Genomic DNA, 21,685 nt, shown 5'->3' on the forward strand with positions numbered 1-21,685 from the left:
GGCCGAAACCGGAATCGAACACTTTCACCTCTGCACTATTTTTGAGGCCGACGTGCGAACCAGTCGCCCACCGTGCCGCCGCAATTATAGACTCATAATCCTCAAACAAAACAATCGTTATTTGACACGCCTCACAAAAGATTCACTGTCATCGCTTTCACTCAAATGTCTCACTAATACTCTGAAAATTCGATCAACTTCCAAAATGAGATGCATGAGGCACATCTGCAGCACAACTTAAGCTAACGTTAGTCTCTTCAAGCTGGGCGATCACGAAAAGTGCCAGACATATTTCATCACTTTACCAGATGGCTTTCTCAAGTTCTTATGTAGTAACTTTTAAGCCGCACAAAAAAAGAGAGAAAAAAAAATCAGGACCACAGAAAATGTTTAAATCATTTTAATGCGATATCAACGCAATTCAAGACAACATGCGGTAGTTGTCAGTCTTTGCAGTAACCGAAGAAAAAGGTTCAAGCCCCACAAAAATTCACGTTCCTCAGCAGTCCCACCCATTGTGGACCCCTCAGAACGTCCCACGCGCACACAAAGCGTGCCCACACACACGCGAGTCGCTTGAAGCGTCTTCGTTCTGTGTGTGGGGAAGCAGCGTGACATCATTTAATCCACCAGCGATCTGTGTGCAAAACAAACATTGGCGGATAAATACACTACCGCATTATTCGGTGATGATTCACCATTGGCGTTCCATTCAATGATAATGATCATTAAAAAAAACGTACTTAAAAAACGGACCACGAGCGTACGCACTCCAATCAATAGCCAAAGTCTATGTGTCACACAGTCGGAGATCGGGGTTCGTCTGAGCCCATCTCCTTCCTTCTGGGTACAAGCTAATCTAATGTATTCTATGTCGGGCCAATAATAGCAATCCAGTGTATTTTTCCAAGGGCCAAAAAGTACAGGTAAAAGTCTTAAAGTGACAGAACAAAAGCAACTCAATCATAAGCCATCGTATACCTCAATGTACTTATAATAAAGTCTTTTGTTCGTCAGAGTGTGTATTCAAGTGAAAGCAGTTGCGGGTAAAGCAAGGCTTCACTACGATATGAATATACGGTAACGGCAAAATCTAACAACTATATGGCACATATAACATCTGTAGGGGCTGAACAGATTTCAAATTAGCACTTGTATATCATTTTGGCTTAGGTACGATGTTGAAAAAGCACCAAGCCCATAGTTATTTAATTTGGGAATCTCTCCATTGTGAGACAAATACAGGTTTTCTTATCTTAATATTGTAAATGTTGTTCATCCGCAATGAATGTAAACATAACTGTGTCTTATTTGGAAGCAAAACTTTCAACTTAAATCTACTGGCGCCTTGCTTTTTTTGGGAGGGGGAGGGGGGGGGGCACTGCATCGAACTTCATTTAAGCCCGGCTGCATTACACTGTTGGCTCGCAGGAGTGTGGTACATTCCCTAAATCGTCGCACAAACTGGGCCATCGTTGTGAGGACAGCTCGACAACAACACATCATTTACTCACCACTCAGTTCATATACATAAATGTGTGTGCGTGTCTGTCTGTCTGTATGTGTGTGTTTTTGTGTGTATGTATGTGTATACATACATATATATATATATATATATATATATATATTATTTGTACTATGCGTCATGTTGTCGTAAAGTCGTCGACATCTGCTGCTTCAGGCAACTTTTTACAACTCCACATCTTTTTCATTTCCTTGCAATGTTCCTATGCAAACACCAGAACAGCTACAGGGCAGTAACTTGAAATAAAATGTTCCAGTAAATGGAAAAAAAAAAACCTTTGTACACTTGCTTATGTAAATTGCCATTTAAATAGCTACGAGCACCAACGAAACCTGAAAGGGTGTTTCCGATACTTCCTTCCCTGAATTTTTTTTTTTCAGCTAGCGAACCGATGATGACGTAATTTAAGTTTTGGACATTTTGTAATGATTTTGTCGAGTGTCAGAGAAAGGCTCAGAAATGTGGTCAGACTTGCACACGAGCGTACGGTGAAGCTTTCTTGTGTAGAATTGAATTCCAGAGCTTTGCACTTGCTGTTCCAGCTGCGCCGACATTCCCTGAACACTTTCGCAAAAGATGTCCAATCACGGGCTCCGCCCCTGGTTGTTGCTTGTGCTCTGACTTTCAATTGTCAATCCGATAGCTTTCTTCCTCTTTCCTACACAAAAACTAACACCGCTGCACATCCGCACTTAGTATCCCAATGAGCTAAACCAACATTGTCGTCCAGATTATCAACACAAGCGGTGACACAATTTCATGAGGAGTCGGCCATTTCTTAGCCCGGCCCAGTCCTTCCTTGGCTCTCTCTGCCTTAAGATATGTGCAAATATTATTCATGGAGTGTTCAAAGCATTCCGAGGTATGTGTCAGGTAAATCCAACTTGACTGTAAGTAGACAGAGGAAAGGTGTTTCAGAAGCCTCAACCGGAGAGAAAACTTTGCGGTGACGTATGTGAAAGATCATGTGGATTAAAGAGTTGCAGATAGAAACTTTCATCATGAGTGCGCAAGTGTAAAAAAATAGGTGAACCTCTTTCCTGTCATGAGAATAAGTTCATTATCAATGCAATATCAAAGCAGTAACTTGCCACGGCAATGCGCTATCAGCGAGCCGCTGAGCTGGCAGTTAGCAGCTAACGTTATTGAGCAACTGGAGAGTCTTCTTTTCCGTTAACATTCTTTTTCTTTCACCACTCCTTGTTGAGGCAGAGGACACTTTGCCACAGAAAGCCAGAGAATAAGCAAAACACAGTTTCCTGCGCAGACACGTCGACGTGGCTAAGGTCGACGTGTCTGCATTGCTAACGCTGGCGTCGTATTGCCGGTGCGGCTACTTTGTTGGTGCCGCACATACATTCTCAGTGAGTTTGAGAATTTTTCTTGCACATGTTTGTGCCATGGCTTTGCTCAGGGACTCGAGAGGGGAGAGATTTGTAATGTGAGGCTTCATTCAAATCTTGCTACGTCGCTTTAACAATGCAAACTCCCTCATCAACCACCATTTCAATCGGTACTTTTTATCCGAGTCTTTTTTTTTACACCAGTATCTGTACTTCCACTTGAATACAGAGTTTGACGACGTTAATCACTGCTGATTTTCGCTCGTCTCCTATTCTGTCATGCACGTTGCGCATTGATTTTTGCGAGCACAATTTACGACTGCGCTCTATCATGGCTACGAATCAGCCTGTTATGAGCATGACGCCTGTGAGGGACAACAAAAGACTCCTTTGTTTCTCCTCTGTCCTATCTCCTCCTTTCTTTGAACATGCACACACAGAAGTGATGGATAGCAGGTGTCCATCCCCCCCTTACCTTCTTCCCCTGCTCCCCCCTACCTCCCCCACCGGCAGCACCGGTGCCACTGATCTGCAGATTGCACAGCACTGATTAATTCCTGCATGGCAAGCGGTGTTTCATGTCACCTGGACACTACTGAAAGTATCTCGTTTCCCCCCCGCCCCGCTCACAGGTACCCAGGGAAGTTAACGGTGGAGGGGTGGGAACTGAGTGGTCTTTGTAGACTGCTGAGAAATTTAAAAATTTTTATTTAATCCAGAAATAGAGGTGTAATAACCACACTATATTCAGGAAATGCTCTCGAGTGTCTTCATGATCTCCTCACGCACGGCGCACGTTATAAAGGAATCTTATCCACCAGTGACATTAATGCAGTTTGGTTAAAATAATGTCAAATAATTGTGATGACAATGATCGCGAGTTATTCGGACAAAAATATTGGGACAGAGGCGTGAAAATGGAAGAACGTATGGCGTTGGGGCGTGTGTTTGATTGTTGGATGCTTTAAGTGATCCCAAAAAAGTTTTGGTAAGCTGTAAAATGAAGAACTGTAAAAAAAATCAGGCGACCCATTGAGACGTGACCGGTTTTCAACCCCAAAAACATCTAGCCCACCCCCTGGGTGCTTTTCATACATCGTGGCAAAAGACTTTTGCCCTCGTGGTGTTTCATGGGACCTCAGCAGCAGGTATGGGAGTGGCGTGTTAGCTCGATAGCACCAGAAGCCGCAACGCGTCAAGTGTAGAGGTAAAAGTTAGGGTGGGGAAGGCCATATAGCCCATACCGTATTTGGGGTTTTTTTCATTTCCCTCCGCAGATAAGATCATCTGCAGTTTAAAGGGCTCGGCACACACGCCATTCTCCGCTGGGAATATATGGAAGTGTGCACAGCAAACCAGACAACTCCCACCATGCCTCATAAATGTTAAATAGAGAAAGTACACGGAAATAAACCAGATAGGGTAACGCATTTTAAAATAAGCACCGAAATGCTCTGCAGGACCTCGCTGTTTTCAGTATCAATCACCAGTCTGCATAAAATTGCATATTTGAAGGGATGCAAAAGCGTTCCTGCCTACCAGCCATAAAACTCTTGTTGTCCAAATGGGTGTGAGCAACTGTTTGAAACTGTGTCAACACCCTAAGCTCCCGTACCAAAACCAGTCAGGCGACGTTATCGTTGCCATTTGCGCTGGCACGGAAAAAAAAAAAGAGGTCTCATTTTCCCCAGCGAAGTTATAGAGGAGCAAATAGCATCCTCCTATAGTCTCCCCACCTGCCCCCCCCCCCACCCCCCACGTGAAGTACAGATAAGGTGCGGTGAAGTCATGTTAATAGCAAAGTAACATTCCCTCCAGCTTATCGGTGCTCAATCAGCTCCAGCCTGCTTCCAGAAATAGACGGGCTGAGAGCGAAATGAAAAGCCATTAAGCGCCATTTATTAATTTTTTTGCTGAGGAGGGTAACATTACCATAAAGTCTCGTCCGCTGGCACCCACCACCAGCGCCATCGAGCTGCGCCGTCTTTTTATGGGAGGCGAAAGGGGGCAGAGTGGCAACCTGGCACGAGATGAGCCGCGGTAGCGCCACCGGACGCACCTCGTCCGTCCTCTTTGCTATTCTTAGTACGAATAGTGCTTTGTTTGGATTTCTGTCATCGATATCGGCCTGCGAAAATGCAGGAAGTTAAAACCGGTGTCATTCCCAAAAGCGTCAGCTACGTCGGATTTCAAGTCTATGCGGTACATCGCTTTTTTTTCCTTTTAGCCCCGTGGGCAAAAGTTCACAAGGGCCCCTGCGCACAATCAGTCAGGTTGAGCGACGACGGTGGTTGCCTCAAATGGTTTCAAGGTCGGAAAGAACACCCTCGTGAAAATTCAACGTAGAGCTGTTTTTTTGGTCATTATTATTCTTGCAAATTGAACGAATCGGTTACCTCCGATTCGGGTTACTCCGCCGGCCTGTCGTCGCCAAAATTTGGCACAATTTTATAAGACAAGTTCGATATTCCCACAAAGACGTTTCCTTTATCCGTTTATGACTGCTTTGGTAAATAATACACCCGGATGTCTTAATCCATCAATTTCTTTGGCATCGTGGGCCAGTATCTTGTGTTTGTTACAAAATCAAGCTTTGGAGACACGTAGCATTTTCTGTTGGAGTTCTTGACTATTTCCCCCCCCCCCGTGTTCGATTTTCAACTAAAGTCGCCTGAGAATATTACGGTGAGGTGTCATAGAGGACATGACCGGCTTATTAAATGGAGAGTAATGTATTTTCGCGCTCGTCTAAAGGAAAATTTTAAGTCATTACATAACGCCGCCCGCCTCACGTACACGCTGCAAGTCGCTATCTTTGAGCAAAGGACACGACCTCCGAAGTCAATAACTGTAATCGGGTTACACTCGTTCGATAACATGATATATAAATCATATACTTGTCATATGAAAGCTTGCGAGACATCAAGCAAAGGCCTTCGGCTCGATGGATGACGTATCGTAAAAAGTAAAAAAAATAAATAAAAAACGAGTGCGAAAAGCAGCCCTGAACCATTTCAGGCATTTTGAGGACGACCTTCCCCTGAGACATTCACCCCGATGATGATAAACAAACACTCTCCTACCACCACGCTCTGTTCTGCACACGGTATCAGCACATAAACACACGGTGAACTTTACAGGACACTATTAGCCGCCCCCCCTGCACCCCCTCACACACCCACGCACGCACACACACATAGCCCCACCCCATAAGAGTATCAGGGAACACGCAGACAGTCAAGTGACGATGAGGCGGCCCCCAGGGGGCTCATGATACACCAAGAGGGTTATTTTAGTCTCGGACATTTCAAGATACGCAGCAGCACAAACTCGATGCCGAAACGCTCTCAAATTTTGGATTTTAAATTCCTGGCAGTGCTTCATTAAGTGCAAAAAAAAAAAAAAGACTTTCTTGAACAACTTCTCCTCAAACCACTGAACCCTATGAAGCCAGTTATCCATTGACAAGCCCCCCCCCCCTGTTCGGCAACACTGGCTGAATTGGAACGAGGGTCTTGTGAAGAACATTTGAATTCTGTTTTCCTCCTTTGGCGTGATGCATTTCATTAGTTTTAATATGGGGCTGTGCCGCTGACCTGCGGGGGTTGGGGTAGTGATGCCTCTTGGTTTGAGGTGCCGCCAAGGATTCGGTTGAGGATCAACTCTTGTGGATTCAGGAAGTTACCCAAGCTGCTTTTCTGCCAACCTCGTAATGAAAACTAGAAAGGGCAGACCTCCCCCAAGGCAAACCATCCATTTTCTGTGACACTTAGTCTCAACGGGGTCGCGGGAGGACATGCAAAGTCCAGACAGGAAGGCCGGAGCTCCAATTCCAACCCCTCAACCTCAGAAGTGCGAATTGCCCCGCCAACGGCAAACAGTCCTTGTTTTTAATCAACATTTAAATGTTTACTGGGTGTGCATTGTGAATTTAAAGGGGTAGTCAAGGGATTTTTTTTTTCTTTGCAGTAATGATGTTGCCCCCGCTAGTCTAAACACGGCACTCTGATTAATATTGCATGTGCGTAATATGAATTAACAGGCAAAATCCACCCGTTTCATCCATAGGAGGGTGCGGCCATTTTGCCACTTGCTGTTGACGGAAAATGACATCACGGTTGCTCAGGCAACGACCAATCACGACTCACCTGTTTTCTGGGTTTGGTCATGTCACGTTTGCAGGCTGAGCCTTTCGGCACTTTGATCTCATTTTTAGGTAACGGCAAGTGGCAGTACAAATCAAAATGGCCGCCCCCTGACATGGCTAAAAAAAGGGGTAGATTTTGCTGCTTAATTCATATTTCACAAACACAGGATTAATCAGAACGCCGTGTTTAGACTAGTAGGGCCGCATAGTTTATTTTGTACAAAAACTTTTGGACTTGACTTCCCCTCTATGGAAAACCTTTAATCATTTCCCAGCGTAAACCTCACCAATGATTGATGGGCTCCTCCATAGCTCGAACTTGAAATGAGTTAAATGTAAAGTAGTTGGAACATGTTTTGCGTATTTTGGCCGAGTAACAAATCTAAACGGGCAGCGGGCGTCACACTGTGAAGCTTTCTGTCTTCATGTCTGGGTTTGCTTGGTATCCGCTGTTGCACAAGGCAGCAGTTTCAGGAGGTTATGACATAACGTGCCCGGAGCGACGTGACATGACCTGAAGTGACGCTTTGTGAGGTCCTCATCAACAGAATATGAAACGTGTATGGATGAGAACATTTATGAATTTTGCCTCACGCTAAAACTGCAAACCATTTAACTCATTCACTCCCAAAGACGTTTTTAAACGTCTTTTCAGACTTGGTCCAGAATTGGCTGGTACTGAATGAGTTAATCATTATCTGGGTGAACGAAAAAGTTGGAAACGTGACGATGTCAGAACGGAACTTCAACATCCCCACAAAGACCCAAGTCAACAAGCCGTCATTTTCAAGCCTTTTAATACAAACTTAACAAACTATCAGTCCCTGTTAACATGTAAGACACTGACTCCGAATACTTTGTTATACCGTTTCGTTTTATCAAGTATTGCACAATGTTGGTACAAAATTAATATATGATTACATTTTGTCCATAGTATAGCAAAAACTTTTTGACTTTAAACAGAAAATACAACTCTATGTTCCGCCCCCCCACCCCGCCCCAAAAAAAAAGCAAATATTCTTTAAATCCCACCACTACGGAATATTCTGCACACAGTCTTTAGAAGACTCAATGTCGTTTTTTTAAAGATGGATTCATTTCATTATCATTTCAATAAAAAAAAGAAAAGAAAAAGTTGCTGCAGCCATCACAGATCACTGGAGTAGTAAAAAGATATAAATGCAATACCGTGTCGTAGAAACAATAGATACTCTGATATTTTACAAACTCTGTACTAAATTAAATTATACAATTAGAAAAAAGACCAGAAAATCCCACTTAGCTTTGCCAATTTTTTTGAAAGATTGGCAATGTCCAGTTGTGTCAAAATACTGAAAGAGGCCATGACTTGTGGTGGTGATGTTTTTTTTTTCTTTTTCTTTTGAATATAGCTTCAACAGTAACATAAAAAAATATTTTGTGCTTGGTTGGCAAATGAAATAATTTTTACAAGTTGAAGTTTGGATCACCAAGCTTGGACATCTCGTACAACAAGCGTCACCACGGAGGGTAAAAAGAAAAGTTGTAACTCAAGGGGGCAAAGTAGTTCACCCTCGGGCTCGTATTCTTAAGACTTGTGACTGAGATCTTATAGCTGATGTCACTTTTTCCTTTTGAACCTTGACATTCTGTTCTTCTTTTTTTTTTTGTTTTTTCTTTTTTTTTTTCCTCCCCTAAAAATGTGCATTTGAGTTTGAAACCTCCTTCTACCACCACCACGAACGGTCACATTATCTGGTCGTTTGCTGTGTGAAGTACTCGCTCAGTGTACTAGTTGGCCATGACTGGCTGGAATTGCTGGTTAGAATACTGCATGTTGCTCAAGCTGAAATTCAAGCCATCCATCAGGGACTTGTCGTTAAGGCCGCCGTAGGCCGCAAACACGTCGAAGGCGTTGCTGTACGGAAGCGGGCCCAGACCCAGCGAGCTGCCGTCCCCCGGAAAGAGGGCGCTCTGGCTGCTCAGGCCCTGCAGGCTGGGGAACACAAACTCCTTGGCATTGGGGGACAGCGCCGAGGGCTTGGCCTGCTGCTGCTGCGTTCCCAGGCCGAGCCCGTAGAGAGAGTGCATGGAGGTGGAGATGGCTTTCTGCTTCAGGAGAGTGTTCACATTCAGGCCCAGGTTGGTGGGAGAGGTGCGCGCTGCCTTGCTGGTAGCGTTGGTGCCGTTGCTGTTGTTGTTGTTGTTGCGCCCGCTGCTCTTCATCTTGGTGGAGCCGAACTTGGTGGCGGCGAAGGTGGCGGTGGTGAAGGTCAGAGGCTGCGTGGAGCGGGGCATGAACGTGGGGCTGACCGCGGCCGAGTGGCCGAAAGGAGGGGAGGGCGAGCTGGAGCCCGGGGAGGCGCCGCCGCCGCCCAGGGGCTCGCTGATGGGCATGAAGACCTGCGCGTCCGGATTGAAACTGTTCTTGATCTCCTTGTCCAGATCGAGCCCCCCGCTGCTCGCCGCGCTCTCGTTGCTGTCATCAACATAGAGCACTTTGACGGGGCCCTTCTCCCCAATCTGGTAGGACACCTCATAGGGGTCAATCCACACGCTGAGGTCCTGGGGGAGGTTGTTGCGGACATCGTTGATGTCCAGTCCGCTCTCTTTGGCTGCCTTCTCCACCACAGGGTCCACCTTCTCCCCCACGTGGATGCACCTGAAGCCCGAGCCCTTGTATGGCTTGTCCGGGTACCAATGTCCCTCGTATTTCTGCTTCAGTTGTCGCTCCAGCTCCTCGCCGAAGATGTTGACCCGCCGTCTGGGCAGCTTGTTGTACAGGTACGAGATGATGAAATTGAGAGCTACTTGGATTTCAAGCTGCATAGCTGACTGCTGACGTTTACCGGATGAGCGGAGAACGGGTGTGCGTAAAAATGGGTCGACTTGGTCTGCTTAGTTTAGCCGTGGTTGACAACACGGGTGCTCTTCAAGTAGAATGGCCGAAAGGACCGAAACGTAGATCAGTCGTGCTCTGGGTGGGCGGGTGGGGGGTAAAAGTATGGTACTTGAGATGAGCTTTCTTTCCACACAGTGTGAAGCGTTCTGGAAAGGAAACGCAGAAAGACGAACAGCACTGTTAGTCAGTTGAAAAAAAAATGTATCTGCTTGAAACATTCCCCCTGCCTGTGGACAACTATTCACCAGTTGTAAATATAGCAACAGAAGGTTATGAAATTTGAATGCATTTGAAGATCATTTCCTTTTTAAATGATCACTTTGAATGTTGATCTGTTTTCGATGTCTAAATGTAAGATCTTACTATGTTAGACTACTCATAAACGAGAACCCCGTTACATAACCTAGTCCCCATAAAAAAGCAGGAGATGGCATTGACTGAAAACACACTCAATAACGTCCACTGAACAAAGTAATTTGACCATCGAGTGACTGTGCTGCTGTGTGAAACACCCAAAACAGTGGCTACACCCATTTATCTACACAACAAAAAGCAAACACTTTTATATCATAAATAGTGTCTTTAATCTAAACGTGCAAGCACAGGAATGTGTCTTCATATATTAATTGTATAAAAAAGGCTTGGTCGATGAAGGTACGTACGATTGACCTTTTTGTTGTTTTACCCAAAAGTTAATCTACTTGCTTTTTGGTGAGGGTGGTGGGGGAGAAAGAAAAACGCTGTCAGTGAACTAGCTCCCTCTGTGGTAAATATACAGTAAGTATTGCGAAATAACACATTTGTACCCTTATCAGCTTGGCAAAGTTCAAGCAATACGCTTACTAAAGTGGAGAGCCGCTGGCTTCCATACATAATTCACGAGCTGACACCACTGGGGAGAAAACTGAGAAAAATCGAGTCGACAGACTACAATTTCGACTCACCAACGCGTCATTAGAAAGCTATCACAAAGAAAGACATCATTTCTGAGAAAGAAAAAGGAGCCGCAACATCTAACCCCACACCCATACATACGAACCTTAACTTTCGTAGACTGACGCAGCAAATCAGCTTAGTAAGAGTTAGCAGAGCTTTCAGTACGTCAAGACAAAATAAAAGGCACAAGAGCGAACGTATCACATTTCCAAAACGGCTGAAAATACTCACTTAATTTTTTTTTTACAAGGATTTTCAGTAGTTGTGAAGTACTGTTTGTGCAAATAGTGGAAAAAAAGTATAATTTCTTCACGTATATTAAGAGTTAGAAAAAAGGGTATTCCAGTAGATGAAAAATGTCTGAGGATTGCCGATTGCTTGAGTTTCTGGATTTGAAGATGAATTCGAGTGTTATTCAGCAGGCTAGGCGGAGTAACTCCCTCCTTCTCGGGAGTTCTGCGACTTCGACTCCTCCTGGCCGACGAGTGCCTTTATTTATAGATTTTCTCCGCCATGGGCACGAGGTAGGCGGTGATGCGTTGACAGAGGTCAAAACAATATGGGTGGCTGCGATTGGCTGGAAATGCAAGCCCCTCCCTTATAGTATCGCCCGTATCCGACTCCTCATTGGTCGTTGCGCGCTATCACTCTTGAGACATATGATTCCGCGAAATGGGAGGGACGCCTATGACGAGTTTTTACGTCAGAGATAAGGCAGGGCTGCTGACAGCAAATGGTTTAAAGACCCAAGCTTTACTGACAAATCAGCTGTATTGCCACTATATATTATAAGAACACACAAATAAGGAGCGTGGGGTACTGTTATGGCCATTTTTTAAACCCTCAAAGGGACAGTAACCTCTTTCCTCTTCATCCCACGATGCCACAGTCGAGTGTGAAGGGATTGTGCTTGAAAGGAGATTCCCTGCCTGTGGAACAATCAGCCCAAAGCGAGCAGCAGCAGTGTGGGTGGGTGTTGTTGAACGCTATGTGTAAAACACAGCCCTGATTGGTACAAAACGGGGCAGGATCCCTACGGTGAATGGCGAGCTCGTATCCAAGGTGCTGATGTAGGCTGCTGACGTCAGGGCTGGGGTCCACGCAAGCCGCTGTTGCCAAATTTAAAGAGCACGAACACACACAGGGAAGCCTCCTATTCTGTACACTATATACTGTATACACATACATACATACATACATACATATATAGATAGATGGGCACACACGCACGCACGCACACACATACACACACACACGTGACGCAAGTCATCGTTTCACAATGCCAGGCACTTATTTACGTCACAGTGAACGATTGCTGTAAAATAATTCAATTTAAAAAAGATGTCTCTCAAATGTTGTCATGTGAAATTGGAAACACATAAGTTATAGTTTTGATCTTTATTACTTAATCAAGTACAGTTTAAATCAAAAGCGCCTTCTATGAAATTATTATGATAGCCAAGTCTTCGGGTATGAGGTTTTGGGTTTCAATCTCATCTCAACATGTTGCGTGATTGTTTGTCTATTTGCACCTTGCTAATAACGACAAAAGGTGCGAAAGAAATTTATTGTTGTGTGCCAAATTAATCAACTGGAAGTGCAGTATCGAGTCAAATATGCACACCATAGGCATCAATGAAATTGTGATCTTGTTGACACTCTTCTGGTGCCTTGAAGGCTCCTGCATTTGTAGCTTTGAACCTTGACCCACACTCAGGGTTGGATTAATGTACAGGCGTGCACGAGCTGAAGCCTGGGGCCCACTTGCGCTGCAGGGCCTCCGTTCGGCGGTTGAAAACAACATGTGTACTGTATATTAGTTGGGGGAAAAAAGACTCTGTGGCCCATGAAGCCGATTGGATAGCGTTGGAAAGTTAATTTCATCAATTACAATCATTAAGTAGGTAATTTTTAGGTGGCTGCCTACATCCAAGATATCCTTGTGGTCTTGACTGTGATTACTTTATTACTAGTACAGACCAATAATGAGACTGTTCCTTGTGGGACTGAAATTGGTTCCTACCACAACCCTGTTTCTTCTTTCCCACAAACGTGTATGGAAGACGTCACTGTAACTTTAATGCAAGGCATGTTTTCAACAAGCTCCTTTCTGATCTATTTCTTCGGCATTCCTCTTCCTAATTTGTCATAGCCTGCAAAATATATATTTTTTGGTGACTGCTGTTGTGTGTCAGCTCGCCGATGGACAGGGTGGACTTTCAGACATTCTTCAAGCACTTAGTTTTGGCGAGCACAGTCATGTGTGAGTTGTAAAGCTGCAAATATGTGCGAAAAGTCTTCCATGAAAGCGCAACGGGGAGCACAGATGATAGATCAGGCAGTAGGCGAGCACAGAGCGAGAGATTAGAAGGTTTGATGAAGCCCCGTGCATTCAGATTAGAGTGGAAGTTAGCACTCATGTGGCTCTGCGGCTTGTTTTGACTGTAAACGGCTCAGTCGAACTAATATATGGCGTGTCCTTCCTCGAGGGCTAAAGTCATAGCTACCAGTTTACATTCAGTGTGGGATTCTTGTGGGTTTTTTTTGAAGCACTACAGTAATCTGCGCATATGCATGCCTGTGGTATTTCCAGTTAAAAAACACACACATCACCTGACAGAGAAAAAGGTCAGCCGCCATAACGAGGCATGCTAAAACTACTATTTGTTTTCGGATGTAATCCCCAAACGTGTCTTTTTGTCCAGTGCCATTTCTGTCCCTTTTGCTAACACACACTCACAACGCACAAATGGGAGATTACTGTTTTCTTTTAAAAAAAAATAAAAAAAATAATGGATATATTTTTAAATATACATTTGGTATGATGTCATCGAAAGCTAACATTACATAAGCAGGGCGTTTGCACTAAACGCTAAACAAAGCTGTACTTTGACAAACGCGCAGGCCGAGAAAACTGTGAGCTGCCGAGAACAAAATGAACGCGGGCTGATTGACAGTGTGTTTTTCAAACACTATTTAAAGACTTGTTTGTCTGCGCGGCGTTATCAAGCAAACAGACGAGGAGCAGCTGACACACAGGCAGATTCTCACACGCCGCCCCGCCCCGCCTCTCCCCCCTCCCTTCCTTCCAATCCGCTCTTTGCGCCGCCTCGCCCTCCCTCTCGCAGCTCAGACGGAGAGCCTTTGACGTCACGGCGTGTTATTACTTAACACAAGTCAGCACAGCGCCCCGGGCTCCGCGTAATACGCAGATGCCTGGCTTTCCCTTTGAAGAATAAATGAGGTAGAGGCCGGAATGAGGAAAGGGAGAGGGAATGCTATTAGTCTGTGACAGTTGCTCGACTGGAACTTCATTTTTGCCACTGTGACGTAAACGCTCAAAGATTTACACTGAAGTGAGAAGCATATACTGTTCCTAAAATTAGAGTATGACGGAAGATTTTTTTTTTGGTATTTGTCGAATACTGGTGGACAATCAAAACGGAATGAAAGTATATTCAATGGATTACACCGTTTAAGCACTTAAAGCATGTTGACATCACAGGGCAGTGTTTCCCAACTTTTATTGAGCTATGGCGCATATTTTACAGTGGAAAATATTTGAGTGAATAAAGAATAACTTTGGGAGCAATTGGATAATTTTCAGAAGCACACCCAATGATCGCTTGTTCCACAAACTTCCCCGCCTCTGATAAAACCAAAATTTCATATGTTCTAGTAGGCTTTCCTTGATGATTTTTTTAAACTTCCTAGCAGAAGCCTATCGGGTTTTTTTTGCTAACACTGACTGCGATTTCGAATTGTTCAAAATCCCCTCTACCTTGTCTCAGCAGTTCCAGCTGAAGAAAAACATCGAAAGTTAAAAAAAAAAAAACGAAAGTAGAAATGTAGACGTGGAAAATGAAAAACAATTTAGCCCAAATGTACATTGTGGCTCTTACTGTAAACATATGATGGATATGCATGTGCTACGGGTGCTACAACAACAACAACAAAAAAAAGCCCACATGAATGAGCAGGACAAGTGGGCTCCATGCTGATATCCCTCAGCACTCTTTGTTCGCATCCGTGGGCAAGTCACATGAGCGCTTCGTTCTACATTTGGCTTGATTGTGTTGCTCCCCCCATTAGCCCCAGTCCAACCCGCTACGTGTGACCATGATTTATAAAAGACCAAAGTGGCACAGAGCTTGTCAATTGCAGAGCCACGTATGCAGACACACACTCACACGCACACACCTACACCCACCCACCCACACACACAAACCTTCTCCGCCACTGGCTTCTTTGCACATTAACTGTCTCCAGTGATAAAACGCCTTCTCCTGCGCTTCAAGGACATAGAAGAGAATCAATTTGGTAATGAGACGTCGATGGTAGGCGTAAATACGAGATACATTCGATGATCTGCGCATGACAATGACTGGACCCATCACTAGGCTGAAAAATTTACATTTGTCATTCCGCCACAAGAACAGCAAGGCTCATCATTCATATGGTTGAAATAGAAGCGTAATTAGTCCTACACATGGGAAATGTTTCTTTCTACATGGGATGAATCTCGACGCCAAAGGTTTGCCATCTAAATAGTAAACAGGTCCAAGGCTTTGCAAGAGCACACCGGCTCATCAATTACTCTCAGTAGTTTACTGTTCATGCAGCACAGAGTGGCAAATGAAGCCAAACAAAAAGAAATCGGTGTAATATAAAAAAATAGCAGCTTTCTCTTCTAATATGGCAGCTTTTCTGTATCATAGATGTCTTCTTTGTCCTGTGAAATTATGTTTTTGTTCTTGTCAGATTTACGTTTGTACTTGGAAAAAATGTGTTTTCTTGCAATATTACATGAATTATTTTCACAACTACCATTTTGTTGTTGCCAAGGAGCAAAATTCAAAGCAGTCCTCTACTTGTGAATGAGCCCCCAAGTGGACCAGGTGGACAAAAGGATGTAGCAAATGTGGCGTGAGGGGAATCTACACTGGCCCATCCAAGACGGGTATCTTCACACCTGTATGCGGAACTGATTGTTTGTGGTTGGATCACTGTGAGTGAGTCGGTTTCGTGTGAAGTCCAGAGACGCTCGGTGGTGTCTGGGAAGCAATCGTCTGTTCGTTGAAAGGGAGCCGAGGTGTAAGAATGGAAATGGTGTGAAGGAAGGGGAAGTACAGAGGTATGAAGGACAGCTGTGGCTAAGTGAAGAGAAGAAGAAGGCAGCGAGAGGAAGGACACTTTTACCTTGAGGGCTAGCGTTGACCTCTTTAGACTTGAAATAAGCGGGGGGGAAAACGATAACTCACTAAATGTGTTTTATTGAGAAGGCCACACCCCACTGAAAATAAAAATACCGGTATGATATCAGTCGTGAGTAGATAGGATAAGAGCTCACAAGGTTGTGAAATTACCCTGGAAAAAAAAAGCTTCAAACTTACAAAGATGGCAGAGTCAGCAATTTGGAGAGCACTTAGTGACATCAGTACAAATGTGTTATAGGTGCTTTCACGGGGCTGGCTGCAAAGTCTGACCCACTCATCATAATTCAGATTAGAAGTGACCCAAAGAAGATGCAATTAAGATTCACAGAGAGAAATTAAAAGCAAACAGCAGGCGAATAGGCCGAATGAAAAATGAGAGGACAGATAAATGGAGACGGCAGAGGGGGAGGATGGAGGAAAGAAACAGAACATCATCACGTGCTGTGTTTAGCAGAGGGCAGCAGATTTCTATGTGCCGTGTCTGTGGATGGAAAAATAATCGTTTGGCTAACGTGTACATTGGCTTTTCCAAACACAGAAACGCACACATTCAGACATCTCCATGCACTTCCTGACAATATAATTGCATTCAGCTGCAATGAACCCTTGTGCGTATTGGGTGTCTCATTTGAAAACCGAATGCAACACCATTCGGGAGATAATCTCGCCCTTATCCAAATGAGATCCCTGCTCTCCAAACTACAAATGAAGTATTTTCTTCAAAATGAGGTTTTGTCGACACCTCTTTCTTGATTGTCATGGGAAACCAGAAACCAGCTGCATCTCATCCTTAACATTCATTACTTGCACATTTGAATGAGAGAGAGAGAGAGAGAGAGAGAGAGAGAGAGAGCGTGCTAGCTAGCTACCTTGCTAGATAGAGCAAGAGCTTGCTTGCTAGCTAGCTACATAGCTAGATAGCTAGATTTGTGTGTGTTTGTGTGTGTGTGAACAAAGAGAGAGAGAGAAGAGAGAGGAGGTAGATTTATGAATTACTGACTTTGGGTGATGTGGGCGAATGATGGATGGTAAGATGTAGAATGATCAGTGAGAGGAAGGAGGAGAAGAATTGATCGATGGAAACATGAATGGATGAAAGCGTCAATAGGAAGGACAATGGGAGGATGAATTGAGGGGACCAGTCGATGCCCGGCTGACAGTTTAATATGGAAGGATGGAAGGAAGGAAAGAAGTAAAGAATTATAAAGGATGCATGTTGGCTGAAGGAAAGATGGTAGGGAGAACTGATGTCCCCATGCATAATGGGAGTGTGCCACATTTAAAGGGAATGAGACGAACCCCTTTGATTGGCTACCCTTTTTGAAAATATGCTTGTATGTTGACGCCGCACGCCGTGCGGATTTGTACCCGTCATAAAAATAGAGCCCCAAGAATAAACAAAGAGATGATGATGGATGGATGACTCTTGCCGGAGGAAGTATGGCAGGAAGAACAGATTGAGGCAAAAAATAAACAAATAAATGGAACAAATGTAGCATGTTGGCTGAAGGCGCCAAGATATAATTAGGAAATGGAGAATAAACAAAGGACAACTAATGGAATACAATGATGGATGGATGCACGGATGGACGGATAGATGGATGAATTGATGAAGGGACAGACTGATGGGTGATGTTGACCGAAGGAAGTATGAAGGATGGAAAGAAAAAGGACGACGGAAAGAAGTGAAGGAAAGAAGGAAAGGGGATCGATGGCGAGGGTGGCTTGTTAGGTGAATGGAAAGAATGGATGTTGAGTAAAGGAGAAAAATGAAGGAAAGATGACGGATGGCGAGATAGATGAGGAAGCACGGCTCAGTGGAGGAAACATGGATGCATGTCGAGTGGGCGCGTGTGCATATGTATGTATAGAGAGAGAGAGAGAGATTTTATTTTGTAGTAAGAAATTACAGAAATGGTGAGTGGGAAATGTATTGCAGTATGCATTTGATTTAGGAAAGGTATTGTAGTCAAAGTGATTTTTTTTTTTAAACCAACGTAAAGATATATGAAAATTCCACTTAACTAAATATTTGTTACCCTGTTACATTACGAGTATTGAGACCATATTGTTTCACAGTACATACGCACAAATACACTATTCCAATCTTCAGTCACACAATGAGGAAACCAACGTGCAACGAACCGCATCTTATCAGTTGTATCAGGTTCCGTTTTTGGTGACAACATCGGCGCTATTCAGAGATGTTTTTCCTGGAGGCATTGCGCAAGGACGGCGATCCTCGGCGAGGTAGATTTCCATATCTCCAAGTATACGACTCTTTTACACAAGCCTTTATCTCTGGCTACAAATACTTTGCCCCATCGTGCGACGACACGAATCCGACGCCGTGTACCACATTCACAGTCCGTAAACCGCCCGGCTCTGCTGTAGGGTGGCCAGACATCGTGTCTCGGTACACTTGGTGTGAATATCGGTGTTTGTGTGTGACTCTGCTCCCCAGACCTCCTGCTGCCTTATCGGCGAGTCATGTGCAAACATAGCAACACACACACACACACACACACACACACACACACACACACACACACACACACACACACACACACACACACACACACACACACACACACACACACACACACACACACGATGACTGGCAACAGAGTCCTAACAGTGAACTGCTCCATACCTGTTTTGGAAACAGATATGGTATCACGGAGGACTTGATGCATAGCTAAAATGAGTTTAGCACATTATCCTTCCCTTTATTTAGAGTCTGTCCTGCAAGAGCGTGCGAGGTGAGCCAATATCACGTTGCCACCGTCGGCCGGTCACGTTTGACAATCAGGTTCCAAGATTAGGACAGACAGCAGCTTGCTTCACAGTTGTGATAGGTGAACAGGATGATATTGTCTTACAGCTGTTCTAGGCTACGCTCTTTGATACGATAAACATTTAAATTGCAATAGCAGCGCGGTGGACGAGTGGTTAGCACGTGGGTCTCACAATTCTGAGGTTCGGTGTCCGAGAATTGTGTCTAAGGTTCATTGAAGACGTAAGTCGTCCAAAGGTGTGGATGTGAGCGTCAACGGTTTTTGCGTCCTTGTGCCATCACGGCTCACCCGTTTCCTGGGTTTGGAATAGCTGAGTTAGCGATGTCAATGTAAACTTAGCAAATAACTGTTCAGCGTTTCACCTCAGACCACTTGAAGGGTGCTGCAACCCTCACCCAGCCGATGACATTTGATTTTTCCGCGAAACGTTAACGGCATCCCCCAAATATCTACACTGTCATTGGGACAGCCGCGTCACGTCTATTCTTCCCCCGACCTTTGACTCACTGCACCTATTTACTCGCACGTACACAAATCACCTTTTGACAGAATGGTGTCACGGATTGTATATTTGGATCGGCAGAGCGAGGACAAAGTGAGAACGTGACAGGGTCTTGAAGAATTCTGAGAAATTTAAGGAGAGTCACACACACACATATTTGAGGGGCAATAAACGGTGGACGTTTGGAAAATTTCACACACTGTCACAAAAGATGATGGGGAGCGTCAGATTCCATTCAGTGCGGGAGCTGATGGTGTGCTAACGAACATTCTTGTTCATTCAACATGCTACGCTTACCCCACCCCCCCCCCCACACACAAAAAGTAGCTAGTGGTAGGCCGTGGCCCCTTTAGGTTGGAGACCGTAAGAAAGTCCATCCTCCATCACGAACAGATACATGCGCACGCACGTGTCATTTAATTCATGCGATGGCTGCTGTTTCCAATTAATAATGATAACCGGCACATTGACGATGAAATCACGGCGCAAGTCAGCCTGAATCCTTATTGAGGAAATGAGCGTGGGCACGGGTCAGCTGCGAACAGGAGAAGAAGATAATTTTTATCAGAAATAAATGATTATAAATATTGAATATGTTAAGCAATATATTTTTTACCTTAATAAGAGTTTTGAGGGGTGTGTGCTTCGCATGTGACTGCTCGCTATACGACTACTTTGTCTCGAGACACTGTAAAATTATTATAATTTTTTTGCTAAATTGCTGTTCGTCACTGGTTGCGGTTCCCCTCCAGACATCTGTGAAAAGGGTGCTGTACACCGAAGCGCTTTTTCTGGTGTTTGGCGACACAACGTTAGCTAAACGATTAGCATTGGCTAGTGTCTGTTCTCTTTGTCTCGGTGACGCAATGTTTCGCTACTCCTCGTCCGCTTTTCGAGATAACAATACTTATGAAAGGTGTAGTCTGTTTGCTGCCACGGAGGTGAGAAAAATTTACTTAGAGGAGAGGATCCGCACCGTGGGAGGATAATGTTTAGCCACGCCAGATAGCAAGCGCGAGCCTTAGCTTATGTCTCAGTGTGTGAAATAGTTGAAACGAAGCTTTGGTGATCATGTGATCATGTCTGGAATTGTGATTTGGAAAAAAAGATCAATCATTGAGCTTCTGTCTACTCTCAAATGTTCTCATCATACGGCAACAAACACTTGGATGTCAATGAGAACGACTTATCCGTTTCTATTTTTCACATTTACGTCAAGATGACTTAATTCCATGAAATGTGTTTTGTTTCGCACGGGTGACCCTGAACTCCCTTCAACCTAATAAGTCAATCCAAATGAGCGAGCTGCATGGAACAGCGAGTTCGCAAGCGCTCTCTGATATTTGACGTATCCGCGCCGCCCACTTCAGAGCGCTGAACAGGAATAGGGTGTTACGACTGACAACAGCCGTCCTCCGTGTTACATTGCACATCACTGTCAGCGCAATTTCATAAAGCTTCCCTCTTCTGTCACACTGCAACTGTTGTTTGCCTTCACCTCCGCAGAAGCGAAAGTCCCAGCGAGCGCACAGGCCGGCAGTCACGGTCACCATGGGAACAACAATAATAAAGTCAGACGGGGAGGATGAGTGATGAGCAGACAAGTAAAGATTTTTTTTGGGGGTTTCTTATTTGGTCACTGCTCACAGGAAACTGTGTATGTCATTTCTTTTGAACGCCGTGTTTTTTGCCGTCGCAACTCCATGCTGCGCGTGGACGATACTTTGCATGGTCTAAAATGTCAGTTGAGGATTTGAGGGCTCATGTGTAACTGTAATGACGTTTCCGCGGACGAGAGGATCCCTCAATCTGACGCTCAGTTTGCGAAAACATGACTGCTGCAAAGCGATTGGCACTTCAGTTCATTAAAATCTAAATCGGGGTGACCACTCCTCGCCGCGTCATCGCAAATCGAAATGAACCGCACCGCTTGGCAAACGTTTCCTTCAGAGAAAGCCCAGCTGTTGCATAGGAAAAGAACTTCAAGCGCAGGAATAGTCGATTGTGGTGATTGATGGGGAGGATGGTGGTGACCGCTGCATTAAAGCCTATGAGTGATGGGGTGGGGCTATAAATAAAATGGCATTGCAGAAAGCGAAGGACCGGCATCACGGGAGACTAAATGTTGAAAGTGCTTGCTCACGACATCGTATGGCCGGCCGGGTAGACCTGCTGCCATTGATCAACCTCTTTCTCACACAAATTCGCTTATTATGTAAGGGCAAAGGTTTATTTTTAGAGAGCGCGATAAGAAGACACACCCGCTTTCACTGGATGTTCTGGCTCTATGTTGGGTGAGAAGGACAACATCTGAATTGACAGTTCAGCAGTTTCACC

At 44.6% G+C, this 21,685-nt stretch overlaps 1 protein-coding gene and 1 long non-coding RNA gene across 4 annotated transcripts in view; one reads left to right on the forward strand and one right to left on the reverse strand.

Annotated features, from left to right (window-relative positions):
* LOC147192611 (uncharacterized) overlaps positions 1-21,685 on the forward strand; it is a 67,414-nt gene that overhangs the window by 11,642 nt on the left and 34,087 nt on the right. The gene's annotated exons all lie outside the window — the stretch shown is intronic.
* On the reverse strand, positions 7,796-18,434 carry tob1a (transducer of ERBB2, 1a). Of its 3 annotated transcripts, none has more exons than XM_086133049.1 (2): positions 18,194-18,434; positions 7,796-10,042 (listed from the first exon to the last, which is right to left on the reverse strand). In XM_086133049.1, exon 2 carries the CDS (start codon positions 9,821-9,823, stop codon positions 8,786-8,788), a length of 1,038 nt encoding a protein of 345 aa, XP_085989175.1. In that variant the 5' UTR covers positions 9,824-10,042; positions 18,194-18,434; the 3' UTR covers positions 7,796-8,785. The 3 variants fall into 3 exon arrangements, with proteins under 3 accessions (XP_085989175.1, XP_085989173.1, XP_085989174.1); XM_086133047.1 differs by lacking the exon at positions 18,194-18,434 and adding an exon at positions 11,064-11,320; XM_086133048.1 differs by lacking the exon at positions 18,194-18,434 and adding an exon at positions 10,936-11,320.

The sequence above is a fragment of the Hippocampus guttulatus genome, chromosome 16 (genome assembly GCF_054856545.1).
Source record: "Hippocampus guttulatus isolate MCC_2025c chromosome 16, RoL_Hgut_1.0, whole genome shotgun sequence".
NCBI lineage: Eukaryota > Metazoa > Chordata > Actinopteri > Syngnathiformes > Syngnathidae > Hippocampus > Hippocampus guttulatus.

Excerpts from the sequence above, each read along its gene's own strand:
- tob1a (XM_086133049.1), bottom strand. The coding sequence starts at position 9,823 with ATGCAGCTTGAAATCCAAGTAGCTCTCAATTTCATCATCTCGTACCTG.